The 26,428-nt window shown below is 41.6% G+C and overlaps 4 protein-coding genes across 4 annotated transcripts; 1 reads left to right on the plus strand and 3 right to left on the minus strand.

The window, feature by feature from the left end:
- Nucleotides 1–49: 49 nt before the first annotated feature.
- Nucleotides 50–8,036, minus strand: LOC103984916 (uncharacterized). The gene is made up of 11 exons (XM_065152978.1): nucleotides 7,856–8,036; nucleotides 7,130–7,339; nucleotides 6,720–6,976; nucleotides 6,409–6,546; nucleotides 6,088–6,253; nucleotides 5,851–5,960; nucleotides 5,462–5,680; nucleotides 3,496–4,715; nucleotides 3,285–3,402; nucleotides 2,591–2,671; nucleotides 50–385 (listed from the first exon to the last, which is right to left on the minus strand). Exons 1-11 carry the CDS (start codon nucleotides 7,962–7,964, stop codon nucleotides 305–307), a joined length of 2,709 nt encoding a protein of 902 aa, XP_065009050.1. The 5' UTR covers nucleotides 7,965–8,036; the 3' UTR covers nucleotides 50–304.
- A 1,681-nt stretch (nucleotides 8,037–9,717) lies between these two features.
- On the plus strand, nucleotides 9,718–13,078 carry LOC135639105 (serine/threonine-protein kinase PBL27-like). Its single transcript, XM_065152880.1, has 5 exons — nucleotides 9,718–10,383; nucleotides 11,243–11,427; nucleotides 11,543–11,729; nucleotides 12,073–12,440; nucleotides 12,545–13,078. The coding sequence occupies exons 1-5, from the start codon at nucleotides 10,284–10,286 to the stop codon at nucleotides 12,797–12,799; spliced, it is 1,095 nt and encodes a 364-aa protein (XP_065008952.1). The 5' UTR covers nucleotides 9,718–10,283; the 3' UTR covers nucleotides 12,800–13,078.
- A 616-nt stretch (nucleotides 13,079–13,694) lies between these two features.
- On the minus strand, nucleotides 13,695–15,916 carry LOC135639104 (fatty acid desaturase DES3-like). The gene is made up of 8 exons (XM_065152879.1): nucleotides 15,414–15,916; nucleotides 15,256–15,345; nucleotides 15,082–15,148; nucleotides 14,869–14,961; nucleotides 14,602–14,787; nucleotides 14,451–14,531; nucleotides 14,235–14,372; nucleotides 13,695–14,150 (listed from the first exon to the last, which is right to left on the minus strand). Exons 1-8 carry the CDS (start codon nucleotides 15,797–15,799, stop codon nucleotides 13,959–13,961), a joined length of 1,233 nt encoding a protein of 410 aa, XP_065008951.1. The 5' UTR covers nucleotides 15,800–15,916; the 3' UTR covers nucleotides 13,695–13,958.
- Nucleotides 15,917–22,405: 6,489 nt separating this feature from the next.
- On the minus strand, nucleotides 22,406–26,426 carry LOC135639106 (uncharacterized). Its single transcript, XM_065152881.1, has 7 exons — nucleotides 26,208–26,426; nucleotides 25,516–25,547; nucleotides 24,531–24,572; nucleotides 24,081–24,161; nucleotides 22,973–23,061; nucleotides 22,796–22,846; nucleotides 22,406–22,670 (listed from the first exon to the last, which is right to left on the minus strand). Exons 1-7 carry the CDS (start codon nucleotides 26,291–26,293, stop codon nucleotides 22,641–22,643), a joined length of 411 nt encoding a protein of 136 aa, XP_065008953.1. The 5' UTR covers nucleotides 26,294–26,426; the 3' UTR covers nucleotides 22,406–22,640.
- Nucleotides 26,427–26,428: the final 2 nt, after the last annotated feature.

The following is a 26,428-nucleotide window of genomic DNA, read 5'->3' on the forward strand; positions in this document are numbered from 1 at the left end:
GGGATCTCAACATTGTAGATGATGATGACACGATAGATAGCAGGGAAAACATCAAGTAGCGATTCATGATGTACCAATTAGACCGTGTTCGAGGAAACATATTCAACCCTCGAAATAAATAGAACATATTCAACCCTAAAAATAAATATGAAAAAAAAAACCGTGCAGTTCGCCATTTTATTCGCGTTCATAGGTTTATGAAACTGTCTGTACATTGAAAAGTATGACGTACAAGCAGATCATGCTGAGCAAATCGAAACTCTGAGATCACCAAGAGGTCTCTTCATACGAGGCAACCGACGGGTTAGGAGGAATCAGGGGGTGACAGATTTGTCGAATGCTTCGTGCAATCAAATGGTCCTACGTCCTGAGCTTTCCGTTTAACCTGCAGAGCCCACCACATAAAAACACAAGACCACCAAATGGTCACAGCAATAGAAGCACAAAACATTTTATAACCTGATTGGAGTTCAATCCACCCAGGTTGGGCTGATCTCAAGTTGGACCAGTAAGATGATATGATTCAAGTCGGATTCCACAAAAAGAAAAAGTTATATATTATAATACACACAAAGCCATAATTATCAAAATATGACTAAAAACGCTTCGATTTCTTCCTGCACAAAATCATTTACCCGTGTTGCCAATCATCAGCATGACAAATCTGGCGACACGCCTTCATCGATGCCCCTGATCAAGATGCATCATCACATTAACGAAAAATACAAAGTAAAGGAGTCTTTGTATGCACAAGATTATCCAAAGTGCCTCCGAGATGAAAACACCAAGCTCCTAAAGTGTCACCTAAAACCAAGGACCGAAAAGATTTCCCGACCTAATCCCTTTGAGAATCATATTAGTAACCCGAGGTATACAAGTGCAGATGCGAGTAGTCCAAAGAAGTTCCTCTCTTCTCTGTGTTAAAGGAGAACTTTTATACCAGGTTATAAAGCACAAGAAGAAAGCTTACGATTACTTTTCTAATTATAAAGGGTAAGAAAAAAGTTTGTGATTACCTTTCTGGTCATAGATGATAAGAAGGAAGCTTGTGATTGTCTTTCTAGTCATAAATAACAAAAATGAAACTTCTTCTTCTCTCTCTGGGCAATACATGGTAACGTGTCGAATGATTAGTTGATAATATATCCCCTATCATTTGCCCCCCCCCCCTCCCCAAGACGTGCTTCGAGCCTTTTGCGAGAGGAACTCAAAATGCGACGTTTAGCTCATCTGACATGAGAGCGTCCAAGATTCACATGTCTGGAGCATATTTTGGCCTATATTTTCATCGTGGTGAATTTCTCCTCAGACAAGTCGTGATATCCCGACTCATATGCCTCAAGCACATTTGATCTTGTGCCTCCGTCATGACAGATTTCTCTTCATGCGAGTCGAGTTTTCCCAACGCATGCGCCTCAGACACATTTTACCTTGTGCCTCTATCATGATGGATTTTTCTTCACATGGGTCGGGTTTTCCTAACTCATGCGCCTCAAGCACATTCGGCCTTACGCCTCCATCATAATGAATCTCTCCACACGGGTCAGATTTTCTCGACTCACATGCTTCGGGCACATTTGACCTTATGCCTCCGTTGTAGCGAATTTCTCTTCATATAGGTCATGTTTTTTTTTACTCACACATCTCGAGCATATTTTACCTTATGCCTCCACCGTGATGGATTTCTCTTCACAAAGTTAGGTTGTCCTTTTCTGGTGTCACTTGCACGAAGACCAGTGTTTCTTAACTCGATCTCTCCAACGCCCAAATTAGTATCCTGAGGTGTACGAGTACGAACGTAAAGAATCCAAAGAAGTTCCTCTCTTCTCTGTGTTAAAAGTGAGCTTTTATACTTAATCATAAAGGGTAAGAAGAGAGCTTGTGATTGTCTTTCTGATCATAAAGGATAAGAAGAAAACTTGTGATTGTCTTTATAGTCACAAATGGCAAAAAAAGGAAACTTATGATTGTCTTTCTGATCATAAATGACAAAAAGAAAGCTTCATCTTCTCTTCCACGTAGCAATAATGTGTTGAATGATTAGTCTAACATATACTTTTAGAAGAGAATAAAAGAATAAGTAGACTAAAGGGAAGAAGGGAAAAGGGAGATAAAATTAAAAAATAAAAAGGAGAATGAGATAAAGAAGAAAAAAGTAAAATCAAAATGGAAATAAAGATAAATTACCACCTTTCCTTTTCAAAGGAAAAAATGCATCCAAAAATTGCTCTATCTTATCTTATATTTCATATCATGCATATTATTTTTTCTATATTATCATTAAACGACAACGTATAATATAATTTCTCATAATATTATTATCAAACCTACAAGGAAATTTTGCCTTGTTGTTGCCTGAATTTTTTAATCTAAAGTTGGTGACAAGACATTAATTTCATAGTGTAAGTCTAAAATCTTGTTCCAATGTAAGTCTAAAATCCCGTTCCATCCTAAACTTTCGGTTTCCAAATAAACAAATTAATCAAACTCTTAGAAAATATACACATTGCCACCATGCCTGAGCACAATCTAAATGAAATAATGTGTAAGCTTGTACCATACTAATAAAAAGGAAGAGAAGATGGCATACCGGTGACCATGGACCAGGTTTAGGAAGAGTCTTGTCTGGTGGAGAATTTTGTACAGGGCCTGTTTTGAACTCCAATATTTCCTGTTAATAGCTGATCCATGAGTGCTTGCCAACATATGCAAAATAGATGAGCTGAGTGCTTCCTATGAATCTATGACCTTATGTATGATATGCAGGTAAAAGAAAGGAGTGGAATCATTAGATAGATGTAGGAGAATATGATAATGCTGTTCCAAAGTATTCTTGGTAGAAGCAACCTGATGTCAGGTATGGCATAAACTAACAGACAAAAAAATTATTTGCTACAGCTATCATCCACCATAAGTTTTGGGTTTTCATCCTTATACCAAAAAGCAATAACAAATTAATGATTTTTGTCTTAACAAGCTTCTTAATTTAGCTTTGTTTTCAACAATTGTCAATCGACTACTTTCTGCACTATGTTTCACCATCACTTAAGAACCAGCTTCATTCTTAATAGTATTGCTCTTCAACCATTATTGGAAACACAAAAGCAAAAGACACCAGGGAGAGAGACATGTCTGAGTCTGGACAGGTTTGAGAAAACAAACAGTCTTAACATTTTAATTCCTGTTGGAATCAATAAAAAGTCTATACTCATTTAATCCAATTATTTGAAGGAACTAAAGCAAAAATAGTCAATCCTGAAAACTTTTCATCAGCATTAACTGACCTCCCCAAAAGCCTCAATTGCAGCAAGCCACTCATCGGTGAATGGGACAGCATTCAAGTGATGTTTCAGATGGGTAATATCTTGCTGCACTCTATCCTTCTGATCATTCTTGCTGCCACTGGAGATAAATAAGAGAAAAAGAAAACTTTGATGCATTCACATTTATCCTGAACAAGATGAAAGTAGCTCAACTTATATAACAAGTACTTACTTGGGCACCAAGGTTCCCTCTTCCTTTAAGTTGATAGGATCCTTATTATCAAAACACACTCTAAAATCATGACATTTACTGTCAGTTGATGCCGTAGGTTGAGGATCCTCTGGTAAACTAGACACTATAGCAGCCAAATTATTCATTCCTAAATTTGCTTTCTCAACATGTATGCCTGTGTTTTGTGCTGAACAGTCTACTTCTGTATTGCTAATGAAATCAGAACCAGCTATGTGTTCTTTGCTTGAAGTCAAAGATGACATGGTTTCCTCTGAAGAGATACGTGTCACATGGTGGATTTCTGAATTGTCCACAGCACATGTTTCTTGAGCTAAAGAACAACCTGATTCTGAACTGTTACAAGAGCCAGAACCTACTACTTTCGTTTTACTCCATCTCAAAGGTGATTTGGTTAAAGCAGAAAATTCAACAAATCTCGATGAAATGCCAACCTCTAGATCTGGCAATGAATTTGAATTCCTAGCTGCCAACCCACCCTGTTCTGAGACAGCATGAGCAACCCACCCTGTATATTCTGACAGTGGTCGTTTGGCCTTGTTATCCAATTCTGAAGCACCTTCATCTAACACATCTGCATTTAGTTTACACAGAGAGCTTGCTTCAGATAATTCAGTTTCACTTGCATGATTTATTTTGGTAGGCAAGCATGTATGGTGGACATCCTCAGGGATATTAACTTTCAGTGGTACCACAGGTAATCTACTTTCATGAACCAAAAGCTTGTTATTCATCTTCGGCACTGAGCTACTCACAAAAGGTACTTCCTTGTCAACATTATGTTCTGGGTTTCCTGATGACAAAACTCGAGGGTGTGCAAAATCATCATCAATTAGTGACCGATACCTCTTTAAGGCTTGTTGACCACTTGTCTGGCTGTCTGACAACCTTCCAGAGGCTCCTATAGCCATCTTGTCCCTTTGCATCTTTGAAACATTTTCCCTCGTTGATGGATGCACAACATTTCCGTTGGATGAGGGTAAAGAGATAGCTACCAAAGAGTTCTCCATTTTGCTAGAAATTATAGTCCCAGCAAAAGATTCTGGAGCAGGAAGGCCCTTCAAAGATTTTTGCCAAGTCGAAGTAGGCAAAAGCCTCGATTCTTCTGTGGGCCTTATCTTACTTGCTCTTATACAAGGAATAGTAGGTCGGGGCGGTTGAACATTTACTTGAGGTTGGGGGCAATATGAAGGACGCTTGCCCTACAATATCAGTAAATATTAAATAACGAATACTGTCAAAAATAACTAGTCATGGAGTTCAAAATCATCTGATTGAGAACATTAAATAATCTAATTTGATAGTTGACGGGCACCTGCATGAGCAAACATGCAGACATACCATAAGGTATGTTGGTGCACAACTAATCAGACAAAAAAAAATTATAAAAAATTACTCACAGTGGCTGTCATATATATTAAGCTTATAAATTAGTTAATTTCTCGACCTTCCATTTTGAACATCTTTCAGTTAAAAAGTTGAAACAGAACACCATTGTGGTTATGATATCTTTATGGTGGTTTAGCTGCTGTTATGAACTGGTATAAGTTTGAAACTTTCCAAAAACTCAAACATGTGCTCATTGTTGTATCATAGGAATAGCTTCAAATTGACTTCTTAATTATCATCCAACATTTATTTAATAATCACATAGGAACCCTATTTTGAAGTGTTGGAAACGTTGATGTGCATCCGCTGCATGTATGCTGTCAATTATTTGATAACCGTCATTATATTCATTAAGCAGAATTTTGCATTTCTACCTTCCCTTATGAAGCATGACAACAGAAGGAGATGATATTTAATACAAATTAAAGTTTATTAAAAACCAATTAGCAAATGTCACCTTTTTTTTTCTCTTTAATTAGAATGATTTTGCCCAGTTCAACTTTTTGTGTATCCAATATGCAGCAAGAAATTGATATAGAAACATAATGGTAGATGTTACCTGTTGAAAAAATCCCAACGATGGTGAAGGCATCCGCAACGCAGATGGTTTTGCATGTCCTGGTGCAAGAGCACCTCCTGCAGCATGATAGGCTTTTGAAGGATATGATGAAGATTCTTTACTGGAGTTACAAGAAATTATTGTTCCCTGCACAACTTTAGAAGCTGATGAATCTGACATCAAACTAAAACCTTTCACACCTCTCTCCATCAAGGGAACCTAGAAAATAAATAAACACCTTTCAGTGGACTTTCTAATTTGATCAATGCATGCCAAACCAAAACTGAATGGAAATAAATAGTATAACTAATACTACATTATTCAGTTTGATGCCATATACAGATTTAAAAAAGATCAATAACAGACTCAATGAACATGTTGTTCCTCACCAAGGGCCTATGAGAATTAACTGCAGAAGATTTGGATGATTGAGCACAAGTGGATTGGTTTCTCATGTTTGATGGAAAACACCTCACACTAGAATTCTGCTCCGTATAAACTGCAATTCCAATATGTCATACAGATAGTACAGAATACTAAATATGGCCAACAAACTTCACCAAAATATATTAACAGACTTCTCAAGAATCATTTAGACAAAATAAAATCAAATTTAGAAAGAGTACCCATCGTGGCACGTTGGTCTAAAGTAAAGTCCCTTGGGGTTGAAATGTCACCTCTGGAAGTAGGTGTAAGAGAGGCAGCATGTGACTTTGTAGGCATAAACTTCGGAATTTTTGATGTAGGATTTGCTGCATTTGAGCTTGCAACTCTCTTTTGTGTACAGTGGAGTTAAGATTATGGTTTTTGAAGTTATTAAAATAAAAGGACGAATCAGTGAATGAAGCAATGAGGAGGGTCAATATATGAATCCTTACCTCCATAAATAGAGCAACTAATGAATATTAAATTTATTATAAAAAAATTAGGCAAATGAAAAAGATCTAGAATCTGTCAAATCCCCTCTGATAATAAGTATCCAAATATTCTTTTTGGAAGAGGAATGTAAAAGGATATGAAGATGCAGCCGGTAGTCGTGGCACACTTTTTGTTGTGCGCTTGCTCGTTGATATAACTCCTGAGACCTAGAGATTGCAGAAAATGATATGAGCATATAAATCTTCACTTGTAATATCTGATTAGTGGCATAAAGGAAGTTGTATATGCATATTGGGAATACTGAAGTGTCACCTACGATGGTTCATACAAAATCACATGGAAAAGAAGATATCATAGAGCTGACTTGAGAAATACTAACCATCAACTCTTGCTGTTCTTCCTGAATTGATGCATCAAACTTGCCAATTAAATTGCTATCTTTCAATTTTCTTCCTCCAGATTGCACATGCATTTTGCCAATAGTCTTCTGTCCAACAGCATCACATGGCGTTGTAACATCTGACTTATGGAACCCCAATAGTGGTGACAGTTGTCCATTAATTACAGAGAGAACACTCTCCTTCTGCTTCATGGAAGACCCACCGAGGATAGACAGCTCCAGTGGATCTAGCACACCTGATGAGAGTGATAAAATTTCAGGGACATGATTAAGTAAATTGTAAGAAATCAGTACCTTCTTAGTAGAGAATTAGTGATATGATTAGTGATAAAACTAAAGCACCTTCTACTAAATCAGATACTAGAGAATTAGTGATAAAATTAAAGTACCTTCTTCGGTTAGGAATGCTTGGTTCCAAGCTAAGCTTTTCCTCAGATTACACCGTCCAGACTTTTTGCTCCTCTTCTGCACTGATTCCACCTTGCAGAAGGTTGAAACATCCAAACCATCTTCTTCAATAGTGGAAATATTCTCTTTGTTGCTCATATCTTTGGGTGATTTACAAGTCCGTACCAGCTGAACCTTATGTTCAGCAAGTCCTGCATTCGATAAGATAAAGTCCACACTAAAAACATGCTACTTTCCCAAACATGTATATATAGATAGAGGTCATCCAACTTAAAGATTGTTACAACAATTATAATAGCTGATTTGATATTGATGATCCAATACACTTTCTTTTCTTTCTACCAAACCGAGTGCCCCGCACGGTACCCGAGCAGAATAAACCCAACAAAGTCAAGATAGTCGCCTACGAAAGGGTCCACATCACAACTTCATCGTGTGCGTTAAACATCTAGAAACGTACAGGCGAAAAGCTAATGTGAAAGGGATTTCTGGATGACCTGCCTTTCATTTCAAGCGCCACCACGGACGGCTCAAGAATCTGACAGAGCAACTCTAATTCAAGGATAAACACAGAACGCATACCTTCCCAAGACCTAGGAAGAGAAAGAAAGCGCGGAATTGCAGGAGTTGTTCCAAACAGGAAACCCTAACGGCACCGACCCTGACCCGAGGAGAGAGAGAGCGAAAGAGGAGAGAGGGGAGCTCGCCTGCTGATGAGCTAGGGTTCGCCATGGGCGGCAGCGGCGGCCTCGAGGCGTCGGAACCATCCTCCACCGAGGTGAGGGAGAGATCGGGAGGACGGAAGCGCGATCCCATCTAAAAATGGCCGAGAGGCTCCATCTTGTCTGCGAGCGTCTCCTCCCTTTTAATTTCGGGGCGCCAAAGGCGGCCTTCGGATCGCGGTTGTGTTTGTCTTTTTATTTATTTATTTTGGGCGTGGAAATTTTAAAACGGGTGGGAGCGGGAAAAGTGAGACCGCACGTGCGAGGCCACTCTCGTCGACGGGGGACCCATGGTGATCAGCTCGGACACGTGGCGAACTAATATTGGTGTTGTATGATAGAAAAGAAGTAGCAACTTTGTTTTTTGTTAATATTGTGCGAATTTCCGGACAAATCTTTCGGCTTTTCTAATTGGTGGTTTTTATATTTCTATTTTTCTTATTAGTACCTTATCTCCAAAATGTTTTTGATCTTTTCCTTCACATCGAATGGATCCGATCCATAAGATAAATCGATATATTATTACGTTAATTATAATAATATTATAATATTTTGATATCATAAAAAAATATTATGTATATATCGTCATTTATATTTAAAGAGACCATACGAAATATATGAATATGGTACTAATTACGTTGAGTTATAAGTAAAGGGGCAGCAAAAAATAAAAATAAAAATAATATATTTTGTGTCAAAACACTTCGGATTTAATTTAAAGATTAATCGTAAATTAAAAGTCATCATTTATCATAAGTTAATGACTAGACCCAAATCAAATAATTCAGAATAAAATTATCCAAAACTCAAATTAGAAAAGGCTAATTATAAGTTATCTTTAGTATTTCGATATTTATATTTTAAAAAATTATATTGATATTTTTATAGTTACAAAAGTAAAAAATTTAATCTTATTTTTCCTCGTGTTATCGACTATACTAACAGAAAATATTGCACGTACTGTCAAATGTAAAAATAACGTTAAAAATAGGTACCCTATCCAACAATAGTATTAGTGACGATCAACATCTCATGTATCATTTCATTTCTTCTACTTTGCTATCCTCTTAGACATCCTAACTCATTAGTGGCATTCATAGCGATCCTTATATCTTGTACTGTTTCATGTCTTTTGCTTCGCTATTCTTCCCAATGCCTTTAGCTTAGCATAAGATCGGTGATTCTTTGCTGATCATGGCATCCCAGATGAGATTCGAGCGTCGCCTCTAACCTCTATGAAGCCCAAGGACAAGGGCGACAAATACTATAGTAAAGTAATAGAAATTAGAGTGCAAGAGATGAGAATCAACATCGACGCTTTCGTTGGGTAGGTCGTCCAAGAGAATAACGAAGTTGAAAGGGGGATAATGAAATAGAAGAAATGAAATGATGCAAGAGATAAAAGAAGTTGCCATCGCCATTGGGTAGATCATTCAAAAGAATAGTAAAATTGATGGGAGGACGAAGTCAGAAGGAGAGAGAATTATCTATTTTTAGTATTATTTCTGCACGTAAGCATGTCCGTTATCTTCCGAATCGATAATACGATGAGAAATTAGATTAAATATTTTATATTCATAATTATAGGAATATCGATATAACTTTTAAAATGTAAACCTGTGATGCTAAACGTAGCTAACCCGATTAGATAAGCCCATCAGATCTTGTGCACGAATCATAAAGCTTCGTAGCTCGTGATCTAGCGGATGTTCTATTGACTTGTTCCCGCCCTTCTCGCTCGCTCGCTCGCTCGCTCTCCCTCTCTCTCTCTCTCGTCCCCACCCTTCTTTCCTTCGGTTCTGTAGTCCATAATTACCGGAAGATTGCCAACGGGGATTCCTCCTCGTCTCTCTCCGCCCCGCGAATTTGGATCGAGGTCGCGTGCCGAGGGCGTTGCAGATGTCCTCAAATCCCACCCACCACTTCCGGAGGAGCCACCGGTGCCCGTTGCCCAAGCACTTGCCCCATTTATTCCCTTCTTCGCCTCCCTCCCCTAATAAAAGATCGTTCTTTGAGCCGACTTGCTCCCCCCTCAGGGACTCTGATCTCCCCGGAAGGGCTTTCAAGCCTTTCAGGGGCGTCTTGGATGAAAATTCGACAAATTTGCGCCCCCACCCCCACCCCCCCAACCCCGGTTTGGAGTTATCGTGGTGATCTCGATCTGGACGTGTTGTTTTCCTGACCTTGACCTGTCGAAATTTCCAACCCCGTGTTGAAATTTTCCGAATTTTTGAGGATTTCAGGGCTCGGGTGCCGGAAATTTTTGATTCCTTTTGGTAAATTGGATGCTTTTTACATGCCTTTTCAGAAAAAAAGAAATGTTTGTAGTTTGTTGACGATAGAGCCTGGATTATGCCTGGAGATTTGAGGCTGTCGAGGAGAATCGAAGGTAACTCGAGTGGTGTTCTACGAAATGAGCTGCTTTCCTTGTTTTTCGAGGAAGAGCGCCGCAGAGGAGGATCTATCTCCGGTCGCACGCGTCGTTAAGGACAATGAACTGACAGAAAAGCCCGGTGAGTTTTCTGTTGCTTGCCACCATCATCTCGTGCTATTTCTTCGTCTGCTCTTTGATTCAAACTTAGAATTTTCACGTCTTTTTGTCTCCTTCGAATTTTTAGGTTAATTCCAGAATGCGTAGATCTTCCTTTTTCTTTTCTGTAAGGGAGGGGCACAGCAAGAATGGCTCATTTTTTATGTAAATTATGTGAAAAACACAACCAAATTACTACTGCATAACAGAAAACCCCAATTCAAAACATCGATATGCTATTTCGATAGCTTTGTGAATTGATCATCTGACATCTGAGAATTTATCTTCTGCAATCCAGGGATGACTAATTCACATCGGTTTCGTTCTAGAAATGTTGTAAATGGTACATCAGTCAAATGAAGTTCTACTTTGCCTTCATCAGGTGTGTAGAAGCATGCAAATTACAAACATAGAAATCGGTTGCCTATTTCACTTTATAATCGCGAGCTTTACCAGACACATTTAGCTAAGCGAAGGGCTCAATCTTTGACTCAATTGGGATTATGAACCATTGCAAGAAGCAGGTGTTACTCGGAATAAATTGCTTCTTTTGCTGCCAAGTCCAAACTCTAAATCATTTGCTTTCGGTGCCTGTCTTTATTTAGAATTGTACTCATAAAAGAGCTCGATAGAATTCAGAGAGGATTCTGAAGCATTGCCTCGGATTATGACTAGGCGACGGCAATCGATTTTTTTTTTTTTTTTTGGGAATCCCTTTGTCAAGGTTACATCGGTGTAATGTGACATTGATCAGATGTATCTCATTTTCTGTAAATGTAAAGTCAGTCTGTGACTCCTCATGCCTTCTCATAGTTTTGCTTGCAAACTTCTTCATTGTGCAGGGCATCCGACACAAAAGGCCTCGGTGGAAGAAGCTCAACAGGATGCTGGAAATGGAAGTATTGCAGCACAGACATTTACATTCCGTGAGCTTGCTTCGGCTACCAAGAACTTTCGACCCGAATTCCTCTTGGGTGAAGAAGGGTTCGGAAGAGTTTACAAGGGCTGCCTCGAGAATAATGGCCAGGTAAACACAGTTAAATCTATGTTCTAGTCTTGTAGTAGCTTATTGTGACATTTGTAAGGTTAATTCTTACTCTGAGCCATATGGTTACTCATAAAAGTCAAACTTTGGGGTATAGACTGTAGCTGTTAAACAACTAGACAGGAATGGGTACCAAGGCCAAGATTTTCTTGCTGAAGTAAAGGCGCTGAGTCTCCTCCAACATCAAAATCTAATCAAGCTTATCGGATACTGCGCCGATGGTGATCAAAGACTCTTGGTCTATGAGTATATGCCTACGGGCTCTTTGGAAGACCATTTGCATGGTACTGTCTTAACAATAGTTCGTTTTGTATTTTCGCATGCTGTTCTTCGTGGAATTCATCTGTTTCTTGCACGATTCCCGTCTGAAGACTACTGCTCTTTTCTATCATACCTATTGTCTTGTCCATGGAAACCTTGTGTTCTTCATTGTATGAATTATCTTGAACCATAGTTAGATAGGTGAATTTTCTTGAACCATAGTTGGTTCAAGAAAGCCGGGATGATGCTTCTAAAGTTGCTTAGGCTTAAAATATTTCCTTCGATAAGAGTAATAATAATCATTGTAAGCAAGTAATTTGATATGCTATTGCAGAAACCAGTAACATCATTTTTTCCTGTTTCCAGGTACCTCAGCTGATCAGAAACCTATAAGCTGGTATACTAGGATGAAGATAGCATATGGCACCGCTCAAGGTCTAGAGTTTTTGCACGAGAAGGCCGACCCGCCTGTGATCTACCGTGAGCTTAAACCATCCACCATTCTGCTCGACGAAGATTTCAACCCAAAACTCTCTGATATTGGGCTTGCAAAGGGGGACAAAGTCCATGTATCGTCGATGGTGATGGACACCAATGGCTACAGTTCACCTGAATACACGAGAACAGGTCAGCTTACCTTGAAGTCAGACGTCTACAGTTTTGGAGTCGTGATGCTCGAGTTGATCACGGGGAAGAGTGTCATGGACACGAATGAACCGAACCTTGTTGCTTGGGTATGAAATCAACCCTCCGAATGTAGATACGTGCTGTGGATCATCGAGTTTCAGTTTCGAGGACATGTTTATGTAAGATCTTATTTTGTTGCTGATTTCCGCAGGCGATGCCGATGTTCAGAGACCAGAAAAGGTTCCCGGAGCTCGTCGATCCACTTCTGCAAGGGGAGTATCCATCAAAAGGCTTGAGCCAAGCGGTGGCCGTCGCCGCGATGTGTCTCCAAGAAGAGGCTTCGGTGCGCCCGTTAATGGCTGATGTAGTCATGACGCTAAGCTTTCTTACGACAGAGTCGGCCGGCCCTCAAGTAGACTCTGCTCCGGCACCCAATTCACCACCACCGGAAGAAAGAATGGATTGATGCGGCAGAAGCAGATGAGGAAGAGTGAGTGAGGACTACGACTGTCGAGTTGCGGAGGCCATGGAGTGGTGTTCTTCTTCGAAATCAACACATCAAAGGGAATAATCCTACCATGAGGAGTGAGGCCTTGTGGGATGGGTTTACCGAGCTTGTTGTTACTTGTCTGTGTGTTTGACTCTCTCTAATCACCACACAGCATGAGAGCGTATAAGATTTCAGGATATGTGTCGAAAAGTCTGCAATGATCTTGAATTAACATAAGGCGTGTGTGTTTACTCATGTCTATAAGAATAAATTCATGAAGAGATACTTCTATTAGGCCACCTGTGAGTGGCCGTAAGAGAAAAAGGAGGATATGAACTGTGATCTCAGCTAGTTCTATATGCAATCCTAGATTGGCCTTCTCCGATCAACTTGAATAGTTGCATGTTGGCATCGCATGTTGATCACAATAGGCAAATAGATTAAAGGATTATTATATATATTGGGTTTTTGACTCTTGATCTCAATAATTTTCACTCCGAGTAAACATATTTTTTTATAGAATTAATTATATATATATATATATATTTAAATTAATTATCTTTAATATTTTATTTTTTTTATATTTTTAAAAATTATATTGGGATCCCTATATATATTGAAACATTTAATCATGTTTCTTCTTAGGCGAGGACTCTACTTACGGAAATATCGTAAAGTTTAACAAACACATGTTGACTCTATCTCACTTCGGTTTATCATTAAGTATACGAAGTATTTTCGTTAGTAGAATCGATGACATAAAAAGAAATGAAATTAAATGTTTAAAACCAAAGATAACTAATTAATTAGCCCCTCTTTGTATTATAAGCATATATTTTCTACTTGGGACTATAAATAATTGCACCAAAGCTATTGTTATTGTCATTATTATTATTCAAATAAATATTGTATTTCGCCCAGAGATGAAATGATACACCAAAAAGAAAAATAAATTGATACAGAAAAGCTCACCGGCCGGAGATCCGCCACCCAACTCAAGATTCACAAACGAACAAACAAGGATAGCCAATGCAAGATGAATGAGATGAGATCAGGCGAGGCCTCATCGTGGACTACCGGTTCGGTTGCAAGAATCGGACACCTGCTACCAATCGGCGGAGCGACACGGGAGGCTTCACTTCGACTTCTGCCGCCGGCCACCGTGCAGCTGATGGTCTGTCTGGTAGTAGACGACGTCCCCCTCGTCGCTCACAAAGTGATCGACTCTTAGGCTTCTAAGCAGAACGCCGAGCAGGTGAAATGGCAGCGGCCCGGATCTCTCGGGCTCTCTGTAGTACTTCCCCAGCACCGGCTTCGCGGCCGTGGTCTGAAGCGGAGGATCAAGAAGGAAGTTAGTGTACCGGTCACGCTTCCGCGGAGGAAGAGGAAGAGAGGAAGGATGGATACTCACCGCTTCTACGAGATTGTAGTGTGGGATCTGAGGGAAGAGGTGGTGGATGACATGAGTCCCGATGTCATGGTGGATGTTGTTTATCCACCCGTAGTCTCTGTCGAGCGTCGTCAGTCCTCCTCGCAGGTAGCTCCATTCCTGCGAGATGGGGAGAAAGTGGTGTGAGCTGAGAAGGTCAACAGCTCACCTCGACCAGATTGGAACAGAGTCTCTCACCTTGCCGCGGTACCACGGAAGCTTTTGTCGGTGTCCATGGTGATGCAGGTAAGTCACCAAATCTAACCACATCACGAACACCTGATCCAGGCAATTGCAGATGCATTAGATTCAACGTCTACATGCAGGAGAATGCAACCATGATGCTGACCAAGTAGGGTACGCCGTAGAGTTTGAGCACTGGAACAGGGCCATACGCCCATGACAGACACAGAAGCGAGGCCGCCATGGCCGACCAGCAGACGGTGGAGACGACGACATCCTGCTGCTCGCCGGGGCGAAACAGTTTGCTGCTCGGCAGGAAATGAGAGCCTTCCTTCCCGGGGCTTCTCCTCCACTACGGAATCATGGCCGAGAAGAAATGGAGTTAGAATTCTTCGAGCGCGATCGACAAGGGTTTGGATCTCGGCGGACTCACCAGATAGACAGGGAAGGCAAACAAAGGGAAAGGTAACGTGAACCGCATCTTTCGGCTGGTGGAATCCATTTCTCTGTACGTCTTCTCACTCAGCTGCAGCAAAGAAGCAGGACGCTCTTGAGCAGAACAGAGAGAGACGGCTGTGTGCCGTTCTTGCAGCAAAACATCATACAGTGCAAACACAGAGCAATTGGAGCTAAGTATCATACTGACCGGGTGCCATGATTCATCCTTGTCTACGTTCCCATGGTTCTGGTGATGAGTCCTGTGGCTAATCCTCCTGCGACCAACCCCAACAAAGGAATTGGAAGGGAAGAATCACTTTCGACATCGGAATCAAGTGATTCCAAGCATGAATACTAGAGATTAGGTAGAAGCAACGCTTACCATCCATGATATGGCACCAGAATGATGGAGTGGAGAAGGTGTCCCACGACATTGTTCAGCAATGCACTGTTGGAGAAGCTCCCATGCCCACTGCCAACACAAGCGTTCTTAGTTCCTCCACTCTGAGCTCAATCAAGAAGAACGAGGTGGGTGTGTACCAGTCATGTCCGAGGACGAAGAGAGCCCAGAACATGGTGCCCTGGGCGAACCAGTAGAGAGGCCAGAAGGTCCAGCTGTCGAGAGAGGCAGCGGCGAGAGCGAGCAGGGCGACGACGACTGCGTCGCGGAGGACGTAGCTCATGGACCGCCAGGGGTCCTTCACCCAGCAGTGGCTGGGGATGGCCGCCCGGACATCGCCGATCCTGAAGGGCGGCGGCTTCCCGGACTGGACCTCCTCCGCCGCCGAGTCCTCGGGGTTCAATGCATCCACCTTTTGTTTCTTCGTCGGCGCCACCGTCTTCTTGAGCTCAGGGACGGCCGTGGACCAGGGCCAGATGTAGAGGAGGGAGATTCTTGGACGAGGGAAGGAGTAGGAGAGCCTCATGGCCGGCTAGCTGCTTCGCTTGGGGGTGGTGGAGTTTCGAAGGTTGCGTTGCGTACTTATGGCCGGTCAACCATGGTCTCTCTCTCTCTCTCTCTCTCTCTATTCACGTGGATGTGAAGCTGATTCACATGGTGATAAGCGGCATGAGACACGAGTAAAACGCGCCGGCCTCGGTGGAACACGAGAGATCATCGTGTGCGCATCTGTTCTCTGATACTTACGACGAAAGTAGGAAGGAACTCGGAAGATTGCCTCCGGATGAGACACGTTGAATGTATGATCTAATTGAAATATCCTTCCTAACAATTATCTGATCAAACACGCAACCTAAATAGGATTAACCGTATCTGTTCATTATACGTAAGCCCATCAAGATAAAACGGTTGAGATCGTGCAAGGAGATACCTTCCCATTGATGGAACCGATTAAACACGCAACCTAAAAAGGGTTAACTGTTGCTCTTCATTACGTGTAAGGCCATCGAGATCAAAGATGTTGAGATCGAGCAAGAACAACCACACCTTCCCATTGATGGAAACGAGCTCCACGCTCACCGAACACCTCTCCCATTAATGGGAACGAGCTCACCGGCCATCGTTTGTCGCGGCCGTCACGGAACCAACCAATTTGGAGAATTTCTCACTAAAACGACAACCGGTCTTTCTCATGACAAGCCATTTGCGACTGCACCCGACCGTGACTGAAGTGGACTTCTTTTGCCGACACTCTAATAGTACATTTTAGTCGGTCTAATTATATTTTTTTTATATATAATTTATAATTAAATGAGATAATTTATAATTAGATCGATTAAAATATATTTTTTAAAAATTATATTAAAATTTTTATATCTATGAAAATAAAATATTTAACTTTAATTTTTCTCTTGACGAAATTATTTACCATTAAACAAATATTCATTCTGCTTTATTTCGACTTATCACTAAGTATATATATATGATCGACATCATATGTTAAATATTTCACGTATAGGGATCCCAATATAACTTTTAAAATTGATACTAAAGATAATTAATTACAGAAAAAATATATAATTAACGATCATTAGATTTTTGTGCCCTCACGGATGATTTATTCTCTAGGAAGACTATTAACAATATGCCACATAATTTTGTCAGCCTTACACATAGTGAACACGTTGACTCAAAAAATATCTAAGAATCTCACAAAATAATTTATACGGTATCAACTCCCTACTTAATCTAGAGGGTTATCAAACCCTCTATAAAATAATTTAATTATACTAATTTATTCTAAAATTTTTGAACCCTATATCACTCTTTTTCTAATGTATTAATTTAAGAGTCAGATAGATCAGACTCAAATTCAAATCAAGATTGACTCTCGATCCTCCACATCTCGGTTAATCATATTCTACCTTAATAATATTGTAAGTTTTGATATCTCCAGACCTACCACTATCACTAATATTCATTAAAAAATAGAGACTAAATTACATGTGATCTTGAGTGGCTTTAATTTAAACATTGTAAGTTTTGATATCAGAAGACGTAAATGAAAAGATTACAAGTAATTAAATGCGGGTATTGGATGTAAATAAAGCTTTAGATGCTGTAATCGAGGCTGGCCATGTGACATAACGTCCATTCACCACCACGAAGAGAGTTGCTTACTGCTCCATTCACCTCCTTGTTTTGTCTTGTGCTTGCAGTGTTCCAACCCCCACTCGTGCATGCGTGCGTAACATGGCATCGCGCGGGACGGAGAAGACGAAAAGATTCTATGTAGCTTGTGACAAGATTAATTGATTCCAAGGTCGAGGAAGCTGCTGGGGACCTGTGTGTATCACTATATAATCATGGATGGTCCATGATCCACGTGATCGACATGGCGATACTGTGCAAGATGGCACAGATGGCAACGCCGGCTGTCAGCAACAGCAGCTGTCCCCACGAAAGACACGTTCTCCATGCACGTGCAACACGCATCGGTCTGCGAACGAATGAACCGGCACAGCCACACGCGTGGTGATGGTGGCATTCGCATGCCCCCTCGTCGAGGATGAAGAAACTGTGGCTGCAATTTATTCCATGATAGGCTGCCTGTTTGTAACGGACAAACTTCTAAACAAGATGTTGGATGTAATGCCGATGTCTGTCCGTTGTCTTTTGGCATGTTCATGCCTTGTATAGCAGGTAGAGGGGCGGCCGAAGGCTTATAAGTCCCATTTTAGTTGGGTTGGTGGCCTCTTTAGGCTTGTAAATAAAGGTTGTGTCATGTGGACACGTGCGAGAGCTTTTCGGTCTGTAATGGACCATTTTACCCTTTGTTGTGCAACTATTCAGAGCTTGTAAAGTCTGTTTGTAATTTGTATTGTCTATGAAATGTTTTTCGGACATGTTTGCTTGTGGATCCCGATTGAGGCGTTCTCTTTAACCCGTTCTCTCTTTTGTTGGTCCTAAGGGACAATGGGAGGCTTCGGGGAGGCTGACCTTTGCGGACGGACGCGCGAGGGTGCCGCACGCCTTAGGCAAAACCAGCTAAGGTCGTGACAATATGGTATCAGAGCGGGACAAGCACTCATAGAAACACTTGACATGCAAACGTGGGGGACCTAGTGGGGCTGCATGGAGGGCAGTCAGCACACGCGCGACCGTTTGAGGGAAAACGGGCATGGAGATGTAGGGAAAAGAGTCGCTCAGAGGAGCGGGCATCTGACATTGGCATTCAGAGGAATGGCCAACCCTTCGCGCAAGAGGCACCACGAGAACAGGCAAGCTTGGAAGAATGCGGAGCGCACAAAGGTTGGGATGGCTGAGTTTGAGCTATGGCTCAACGTTGACAACTTTACTTGATGGTGCTCAAGGCAAGCGAGGCGCTTGGCAAAGGACGAGACCATGCAAAGTGGAATGAGTTGCTCAGCGACCGAAAGAGTTGTGCAAAGCTCACAGAGGTGAGGGGAATTGCTAACTCGAAGAATTCGGTACTCATGCATGGGCTTGTATGCGGACGATGGATTGTTCGTGGCCATCCCAAGGCGACCGAGACTCGGCGCTATGGAGCATTGAAACTTTCTCTTCGGCATGCGAAGGATACGTCCGGAGGAGGCTGAAGTGTGCAACGAGTTCAGCATGTTGCTAGGCCTTGAGGGGTGCAGTGGTGGCTGTATTGACGTGGAGGCGCAATCTAGCAAGTGCGTTTGCAGGAGGCAGAACAACGCACAGTTTATTCAGCAGATCGGAGTAGTCCAAGGGGATGGTGGTCTCCGAAACGAAGAGAGATATTGCTCCAATGGGACAGTTATCCAGGAGGGATAAGTCTCGGCTCTCCAGAGGGAGAATCATGTGAGATGGACTTCACATGTTGAGGAGGAGTACCTCACAAACAACAACTCCACGAAGCTCAATGGACCGAGCAAGCAGTGAGGAGTTGTCACATGATCTCGCTCGAGAGAATGCATGGGTGGATGCATTGCGAGATCAAGTGGGGGAGCGACCTGAAGCAACTTAAATGATGGCACACTTAGAGTTGATATGGAGATCGGACTCAAGGGAGGGCTGACCCGTGAAATGGTGGGCGCGAGGGCCACCATCGACTCAATGCAAAAACGAGGAGCGGAGCAACTTGGGTGTAACTTGGCGAAGTACCCAAATCGCCCGAAGGGAGCTTCGCGGCACATGCACCTTAACTCGGAAGAGCATTTGATGGAGGAACTAAGGCGACTCAACTTGCGGAGGCGAAGTTGGGTTCAGAAGGCCTTAGCACGGGGCAAGAGGACGCAGAGGCGGGTACTCTTGAAGAATATGCCACAGTGTTACCATTTGAGTTGCTATGAAGGAAGCAGTGCGCAGCGAAGATTGTGCTGGTAGGGGCAGAGGCCCAGGATCCAGACAATGGTGCACAGATTACAGTGAAGTCGGTGGACTTCGAGAGCTATTAGGCGACGGACTGTCCTAGAGCGGTGCTTCATCTAGGTGTGACCCAGGAGTGGGTGGATGAAGGTCGATTGCCAGAGGAGCGAACAAAATCGAAGGTGGAAGGGACCCTGCGATGTATTGGCAGAGGCCACACATGAAGGGTTCACAATTCGAGTTTATTCCACAAGGATCAGAATGCAATGGAGATGTCACCAGGAGGCGACATGGTGCAGCGGATCATGGTGGAACAGTTCGTGGCAATGCGATAGACACAATCTGTCCCATGAGGGAAGAGATCATATGGAGGTATGATCGGGAGTTACTGGAAGCTCCACTTCGATGAACAACACGACGGCAAGAAGGGCTATGAATTCAAGGAGTGAAGGCCATGGTACCGCAGAGGCGGGTCTTCCGGGCGTGCATCGAATTTTGCATCGGATGAAAGCCTTGGTCATCAGCATATGGGGGCTGTGTTCCACCAAGGGAAAAGTTCGAATGCAAGTACTAGTGAGTTCCATGGGAGGGACTTGATCTTACAGAGGTATGATCGAAGCAGCTGGAGAGTTGGACTGCTCCAGAGCTCATATTCGCTTAAGGGAGCCCGACAAGTCAGAGGACAAGGTCGAGTAAGCGAACGTTGCTACCAAGGAAGCTAAGGAGAACAGAATCGGTGCAAACTCTACAACGTGATCGCAGAGGCCATGCATGGGAGTTGCAGTCTGTCTTTCCATCGACCAAACAGACTGCTTGGAGAACATAGAGGTGTTGAAGCAGGGGGTCGAAAGGGGCGAGGAAGCGACGACGAGTCCAGAGGGACTTAGCTACCCAAAATCAAGCATCAGTTAGAATGGAGGTGGACTCAGAGGAGTGCCACGGAGACATCTCTACTGATTGTGAAGAAAAGGGATATAGAGGCGAGGCGACGGATAGTAGGGCCATGGGCATGGCAGCGCCATGGTACCGCAGAGGCGGGACTTCCGTGCAAGTCATTGATCCCTTGCTCTCATGGAGGGAGAGCGCTTGGTCGTGAAAGGGGCCGAGGAGGTGGAGCATGCAGAGGCAATCTCCAAGTACCGAGACAAGGCTGAAGGGCAGAGGCCAAGAAACTTCGTAAGACCGGTGTCAACAAGTTTCTCATCAAGATAGCCGTAAGTGAAGGACTTCGGGTCATGCAAGAGTGCACGACCAAGGAACGAAGTAGGCAGTACGCGGTGCTGTACCTTTGCTACTCAGTGGAGTAGGCGGCAGGGTTGATGGAGAAGACGGTACAATCCCAGAGGCGACCTCATCTATCAGAGAATTACTCCAAGTTGGGGTGAAAACTTCCTGCATTCCAGAAGTTCAATGGCTTTGAGAAGGTGAATCACAGTAGCTAACTCAACGCAAGGAGTGCAAACACTTCAAGTGCTTCAGAAGTGTGAGCAAAGAGCAGGCGAAGACCAGTAACCAGCTCGATGCATGAAGTACAACCTCGAGGAGGCGGGCGACGTCAAAGTAACCTTTGCCTTCTCAACTCTTAAGAGAATGGGCGAAACCGAGTACCCCAGTTCTCTTATCTATCCAGCAGAGGAGCTCTGCACAAGTTCAAAGACCCTTCGAAGATAATGGAAGACAATAGTTGTCAAATCCTCACCAACGGTGATCAGTGCTACTGAGAGTAGATCGTCCGCTTCATTTCCCAACGAAATGCCAATCGAAAGCGGAAGTGATGCGAACCTACTTGGATGTGACAACTAACTGAAAGAAGAGTCAATGAGCAGATTTTGTGGAGGAAGGACCCAAAACTTCAGAAGTTTGCGAGGCGATGCTCGTTAAAGCTCCAACAAGCATCCACCCAGTTCAAGCAGCATGTGGAAATTTTTCGAGACTGGCGCAGAAAAGATGGTCTTTTCCTTCATTTGGTGGATCCGCAAGAATCAACAAGGATCAACACAACTCAGCCAACCCCACACCAGAGTCAGAGTCATTGGCGAGTTGAAGCAGCATGGCGGATCAAAGGTTCGACTACTCAGAAACAGCAGCGGAGAGCAGCTGGGAGCCAGGAGGCGCATTGCAGCTGGAGCAGAAGATTGAAGACTCAGCAAAGGCGAAGAGTTGCAGTGTTCACAAAGGCTTCGACGAGGACGTCGAAGGGATAAGTGGGGGAGAATGTAACGGACAAACTTCTAAACAAGATGTTGGATGTAATGCCGATGTCTGTCCGTTGTCTTTTGGCATGTTCATGCCTTGTATAGCAGGTAGAGGGGCGACCGAAGGCTTATAAGTCTCATTTTAGTTGGATTGGTGGCCTCTTTAGGCTTGTAAATAAAGGTTGTGTCATGTGAACACGTGCGAGAGCTTTTTGGTCTGTAATGAACCATTTTACCCTTTGTTGTGCAACTATTCAGAGCTTGTAAAGTCTGTTTGTAATTTGTATTGTCTATGAAGTGTTTTTCGGACATGTTTGCTTGTGGATCCCGATTGAGGCGTTCTCTTTAACCCGTTATCTCTTTTGTTGGTCCTAAGGGACAATGGGAAGCTTCGGGGAGGCTGACCTTTGCGGACGGACGCACGAGGGTGCCGCACGCCTTAGGCAAAACCAGCTAAGATCGTGACATGTTGTTGCATTTGGAAGCCAGCCGAAACTGGATGTAAGATTTTGCCTTTTCTTGTAGATAGGGAGTGACTCTGTTAGCAACTATAAGAAGCACAATAAACTCCCAAGACATGGAAACTCAAAATATTGCAGCTTTAGATAACCAGCAAAAGACAGGGTTAATAGGTTCTAACAAAAAAGAATACCAAGACCAGAGGAGCATGCTTAAGTGCCCTATAAATATCCGTAGATATTAAGTGCTATAAACTAACAACAAAAGTGTTATGGGTGATCTTCATATCTTGATCGTAACCAAATCCAAAGGACTTACAATTAGGATCATCATGCCTCGGTTCTGAATGCGGCGTCACTCTTGTGGACTTATAATGGAGAGGATCTGCATAAAGGAATATCAAACATTTACTGCACTATGTATGATGAGAACATTTTCAATATTCGAAATCCTATGAACGAAAGAATTGGTAAAGATTTCATAATTGCATATTAGGAAGTATGATGTACCTTTTCGGTAAAATCATGAAAAATGTGCTCTTCCATGGCATTGATCAGTTGCTGTAAAATGTTATAGAATGAATTAAGGTTAGATATAAACAATATATAATTAATTAATTCAAATGTCAACGAGTGTTCAACTAGAACAGGAACAACAATAGTGATTTCATGGTGGCGAACAATTACATCTTCTGGGTCATCACTGCCATCGATTTTCTGAATTATCCTCCTTAGGTCTCCATTCCGTAAGGCCTCTCGTATTTCACTTGAGTTTGCTGCCAGTCAAAAATTGGCATGCAAAGGGTCATAAGTAAACTAGGACTCATGAGATACAGAAAAGGGAAGGAAGACAACATTTTGGACACCAAGTGTAAAAGAAATTTCGTGCCAGACACTAGCTGAACCTCACAGAATATCAAATCATAGCAAAAAGAATCAGGCAACCCAACTAACAGGCTTACTCATTACATCAAACTTTAAAAGAATTAATCATTCTAGTCAGAAGAGGGCATCTGAACTTATATCACTGGTAAAAGTATGATGCTAACCGAAGCAGCTTTCCTGGTTGGCAAAATCATCAATTTGACAAAGAAGACCACAGTTTTGCTTCTACTCTTATAAGAAAACCAATGACTACAGTCTAGACAGTTTGAGTCATGGCTACCCAGAAAATCCAAAAAAATTCTGTAAGCTACCACACAGCAACTAAGAAATTAGTATTATGATAGTAGTGTTATATTTTAATTAAAAAAATTGCAGATTGAAACCTAAAATGGTTATGCAACAGAGAAGCAATAATCAAACCCTCAAGAACTTGATCTTGAATGTCCACTCGCTTAAAAACAATGAAGAAAAACTACAAAATTTTCATACGAAGACTACATATTGTCCTATGAATTATTTGTTCGTAACAACCAAAAATGATCATACACTCGATAATCATAGACAACACAACAAATGTTCCCTCTACTATAACCAAATAAACAAAGTGACCTCTCTACAAAACTTTGTTCAGATTGATTCCATGATTGTTATGTCCACCATTACTTATTTCCTCTCCCATTAATGGAAATGCTTCTCTAAAGATACACAATGGTTCTTCCCAAATCCCATGCCAATCATAGCCTAGAAAAATAGCTGCTTTCCAATTTTGAACTCTCATATTTTTAGCCACCTTAAATAAAGAGCTAAAAGAATGCTAACTGTCACAATATAATTATTAATCATGATAACTGAATTAACAATATAATATGACAGTAGAAGAATTTGAATGAGATTTACAACTAGGCATTACCTATCAACTGTAATCGTTCTTTATCAACAACCCAACTTGGATCATTGACCTCATATGATCGTTCAGGAAGCATCAAGTTTGCTGCATAAGACAGAGACATGGATATCCGTATAAGGTGAGCCACATGACAACTGACAAGTGATATACATCTACAGAATTAATGATAAAATTTAATACAAATATATGACAGCAAAGTTATCTGTAAATGACAAGTTTTTGGCGCACAGAAGAACGTAGGCAAGATGAGCCAACAAGCAAATACAGCATATCCAACAGGTTGTCAAATTATCAAAAAGCAGATTACCCTCGATAAAAATGTATGCATCGAAAGCAACTAAGAGAGGTAATAAAAAAGGTGTTTTGCCTAACACAGAAATTTTAATGATAAACTGCAACTGTCAATGTAAATCATATATGTCTAAACTTCTTGTGAAGTAACAGAAATCTTACGTGTTTCTTCCACTGAAGGCAATGGCTTTTTGCATGGATTTTCTGCACCAGTAAGATAAGAAAGAAACTTAGTCGCATGAAGAACACAAACTCAATGGTATGTCTTTATAATATATATGCTGCACCACAACCTCATAACTAATGTCAAGGCTCAAAACCATTACTTCAAGGAAATCATTGCAACAATTTCTTGACCTCATAACTAATGTCAAGGCTCAAAACCATTACTTCAAGGAATCATTGCCACAGTTTCTCGACTTCGTATGAGACAACAAAAGGCTAGATTTTTTTTTTTAAGACAATTATGGCTCATAAGTTAGTGGGAACACAAGAGAAACAACTAAACAAATGTCTCTGGTAAAATGGTCTATGTGCATCCAATCTAGTTTGGCAGTTTTAATACAAATATTGTATCCAGAGCAACACTTCAAATGAATGCCTGAGATGATCCAGATACATAAATTTGTTAAGTTTTCTCAAAATAACTTTTCATGCAGATCTATATATGTGTTTGGTATCAGGTACCAAAATATAATACAAATAGTTGCAGAAGTAGTACAAACATAAATTCGATGAATACATATGAAAGACATATCCAACTAATATACAATCTTTGGTGAATGCCTATAAAAGATATATCCAGCTAATTACAATCTTCCCGATTAGTTGCTGCTTTCTTTAGTAGTTTACATAGTACCAAAACCTCTATAATAAATTTTCATAATCCACAATATTCATTCAACCTAAATAGAAATTTTCAAAAAAAAAAAAGAGTGACCCAAAGTATGCGGCTCCTGCTATTTGGGATAATTAACACAAATAATCTTACTCTAGCAGGCAAAGAGAAACTTTACCACAACATCAAGGTCCCAAAAGGAGCTCTTCAACAAGACTCGAAATTCTTTTTTAAGGAATCCAAACAGAAACAATTAACACAGAGATAAAACAGAAAATCAAAAGTAAATAAATATTGAGTCATTTGTACCTTTATGTTTCTTGAAGCATGCCAAGGAACAACTGCATGCAAAAAAAGCAATATTTATATTAATAACTGTACAAAATTTGATAGGCATCAAAGTAAATAATAAACCGAAGGAAAATGACCCTAGAGTCACTGTTATAGATTATTCGAATAAATGCCTCACAAAAGGTTTAGATCCGGCTTGCATTGTTCTCTTAGCATGCAGCAAAAAAGTTAAATCAACATAGCAAGTTGTCTCTTATTGGAGTAAATCTGCCGCCTCGTATTTAACTCTACCTCTAGGGACAATTAATTTGGCATGTTACTCTGCAACCTTGTGATTGCTCTCACCTTAGGTTCAAGCATAACCAACAACAATCACACGATGGTAACGATGTCTTACCATGAACTCAATGCAGCGCAGATAGCATAACCTTCCGGTTGAGAGAAATCAAGCATCGAAAGAGTTTACCCTTTCGGAATTACTATGACAGGTGAAGGTAACTAAAAATAATCAAAGCTTCGGAGATAAAACCACATCCAACGACTCGCCCACATCATCATCATCACCGAAGAACAAAAGAAGAAAAAGAAAGAAAAAAACATCAATAAATTAACATCTTTTAGCCTACGCTACAGATAAGAACCACCGATGACTCTCCTAATCGATGCATTGTGACTAGATAAGGGGCAAGCGGAGAATGATGCGAACTTACTAGGGGACAAGGCAATTAGGGCACTTGTACTTGGATTGCGCTACGCGGCAGACCTCGCACTTCCGAGGAGGGGGACGAGAACCCATCTCTACTCTATTCTACACCCACCCCACTGCCCTTCCTCTTCGTCTCCGACTCGATCGGCGCACGACTTCCTTCACCTACCACAGAAAAAGAATCGACGGGCTTAGTGCCCGTGCTGGTGACGGCGATTCCGAAGC

The sequence above is a fragment of the Musa acuminata genome, chromosome BXJ3-5 (assembly GCF_036884655.1).
Source record: "Musa acuminata AAA Group cultivar baxijiao chromosome BXJ3-5, Cavendish_Baxijiao_AAA, whole genome shotgun sequence".
Classification (NCBI taxonomy): domain Eukaryota; kingdom Viridiplantae; phylum Streptophyta; class Magnoliopsida; order Zingiberales; family Musaceae; genus Musa; species Musa acuminata.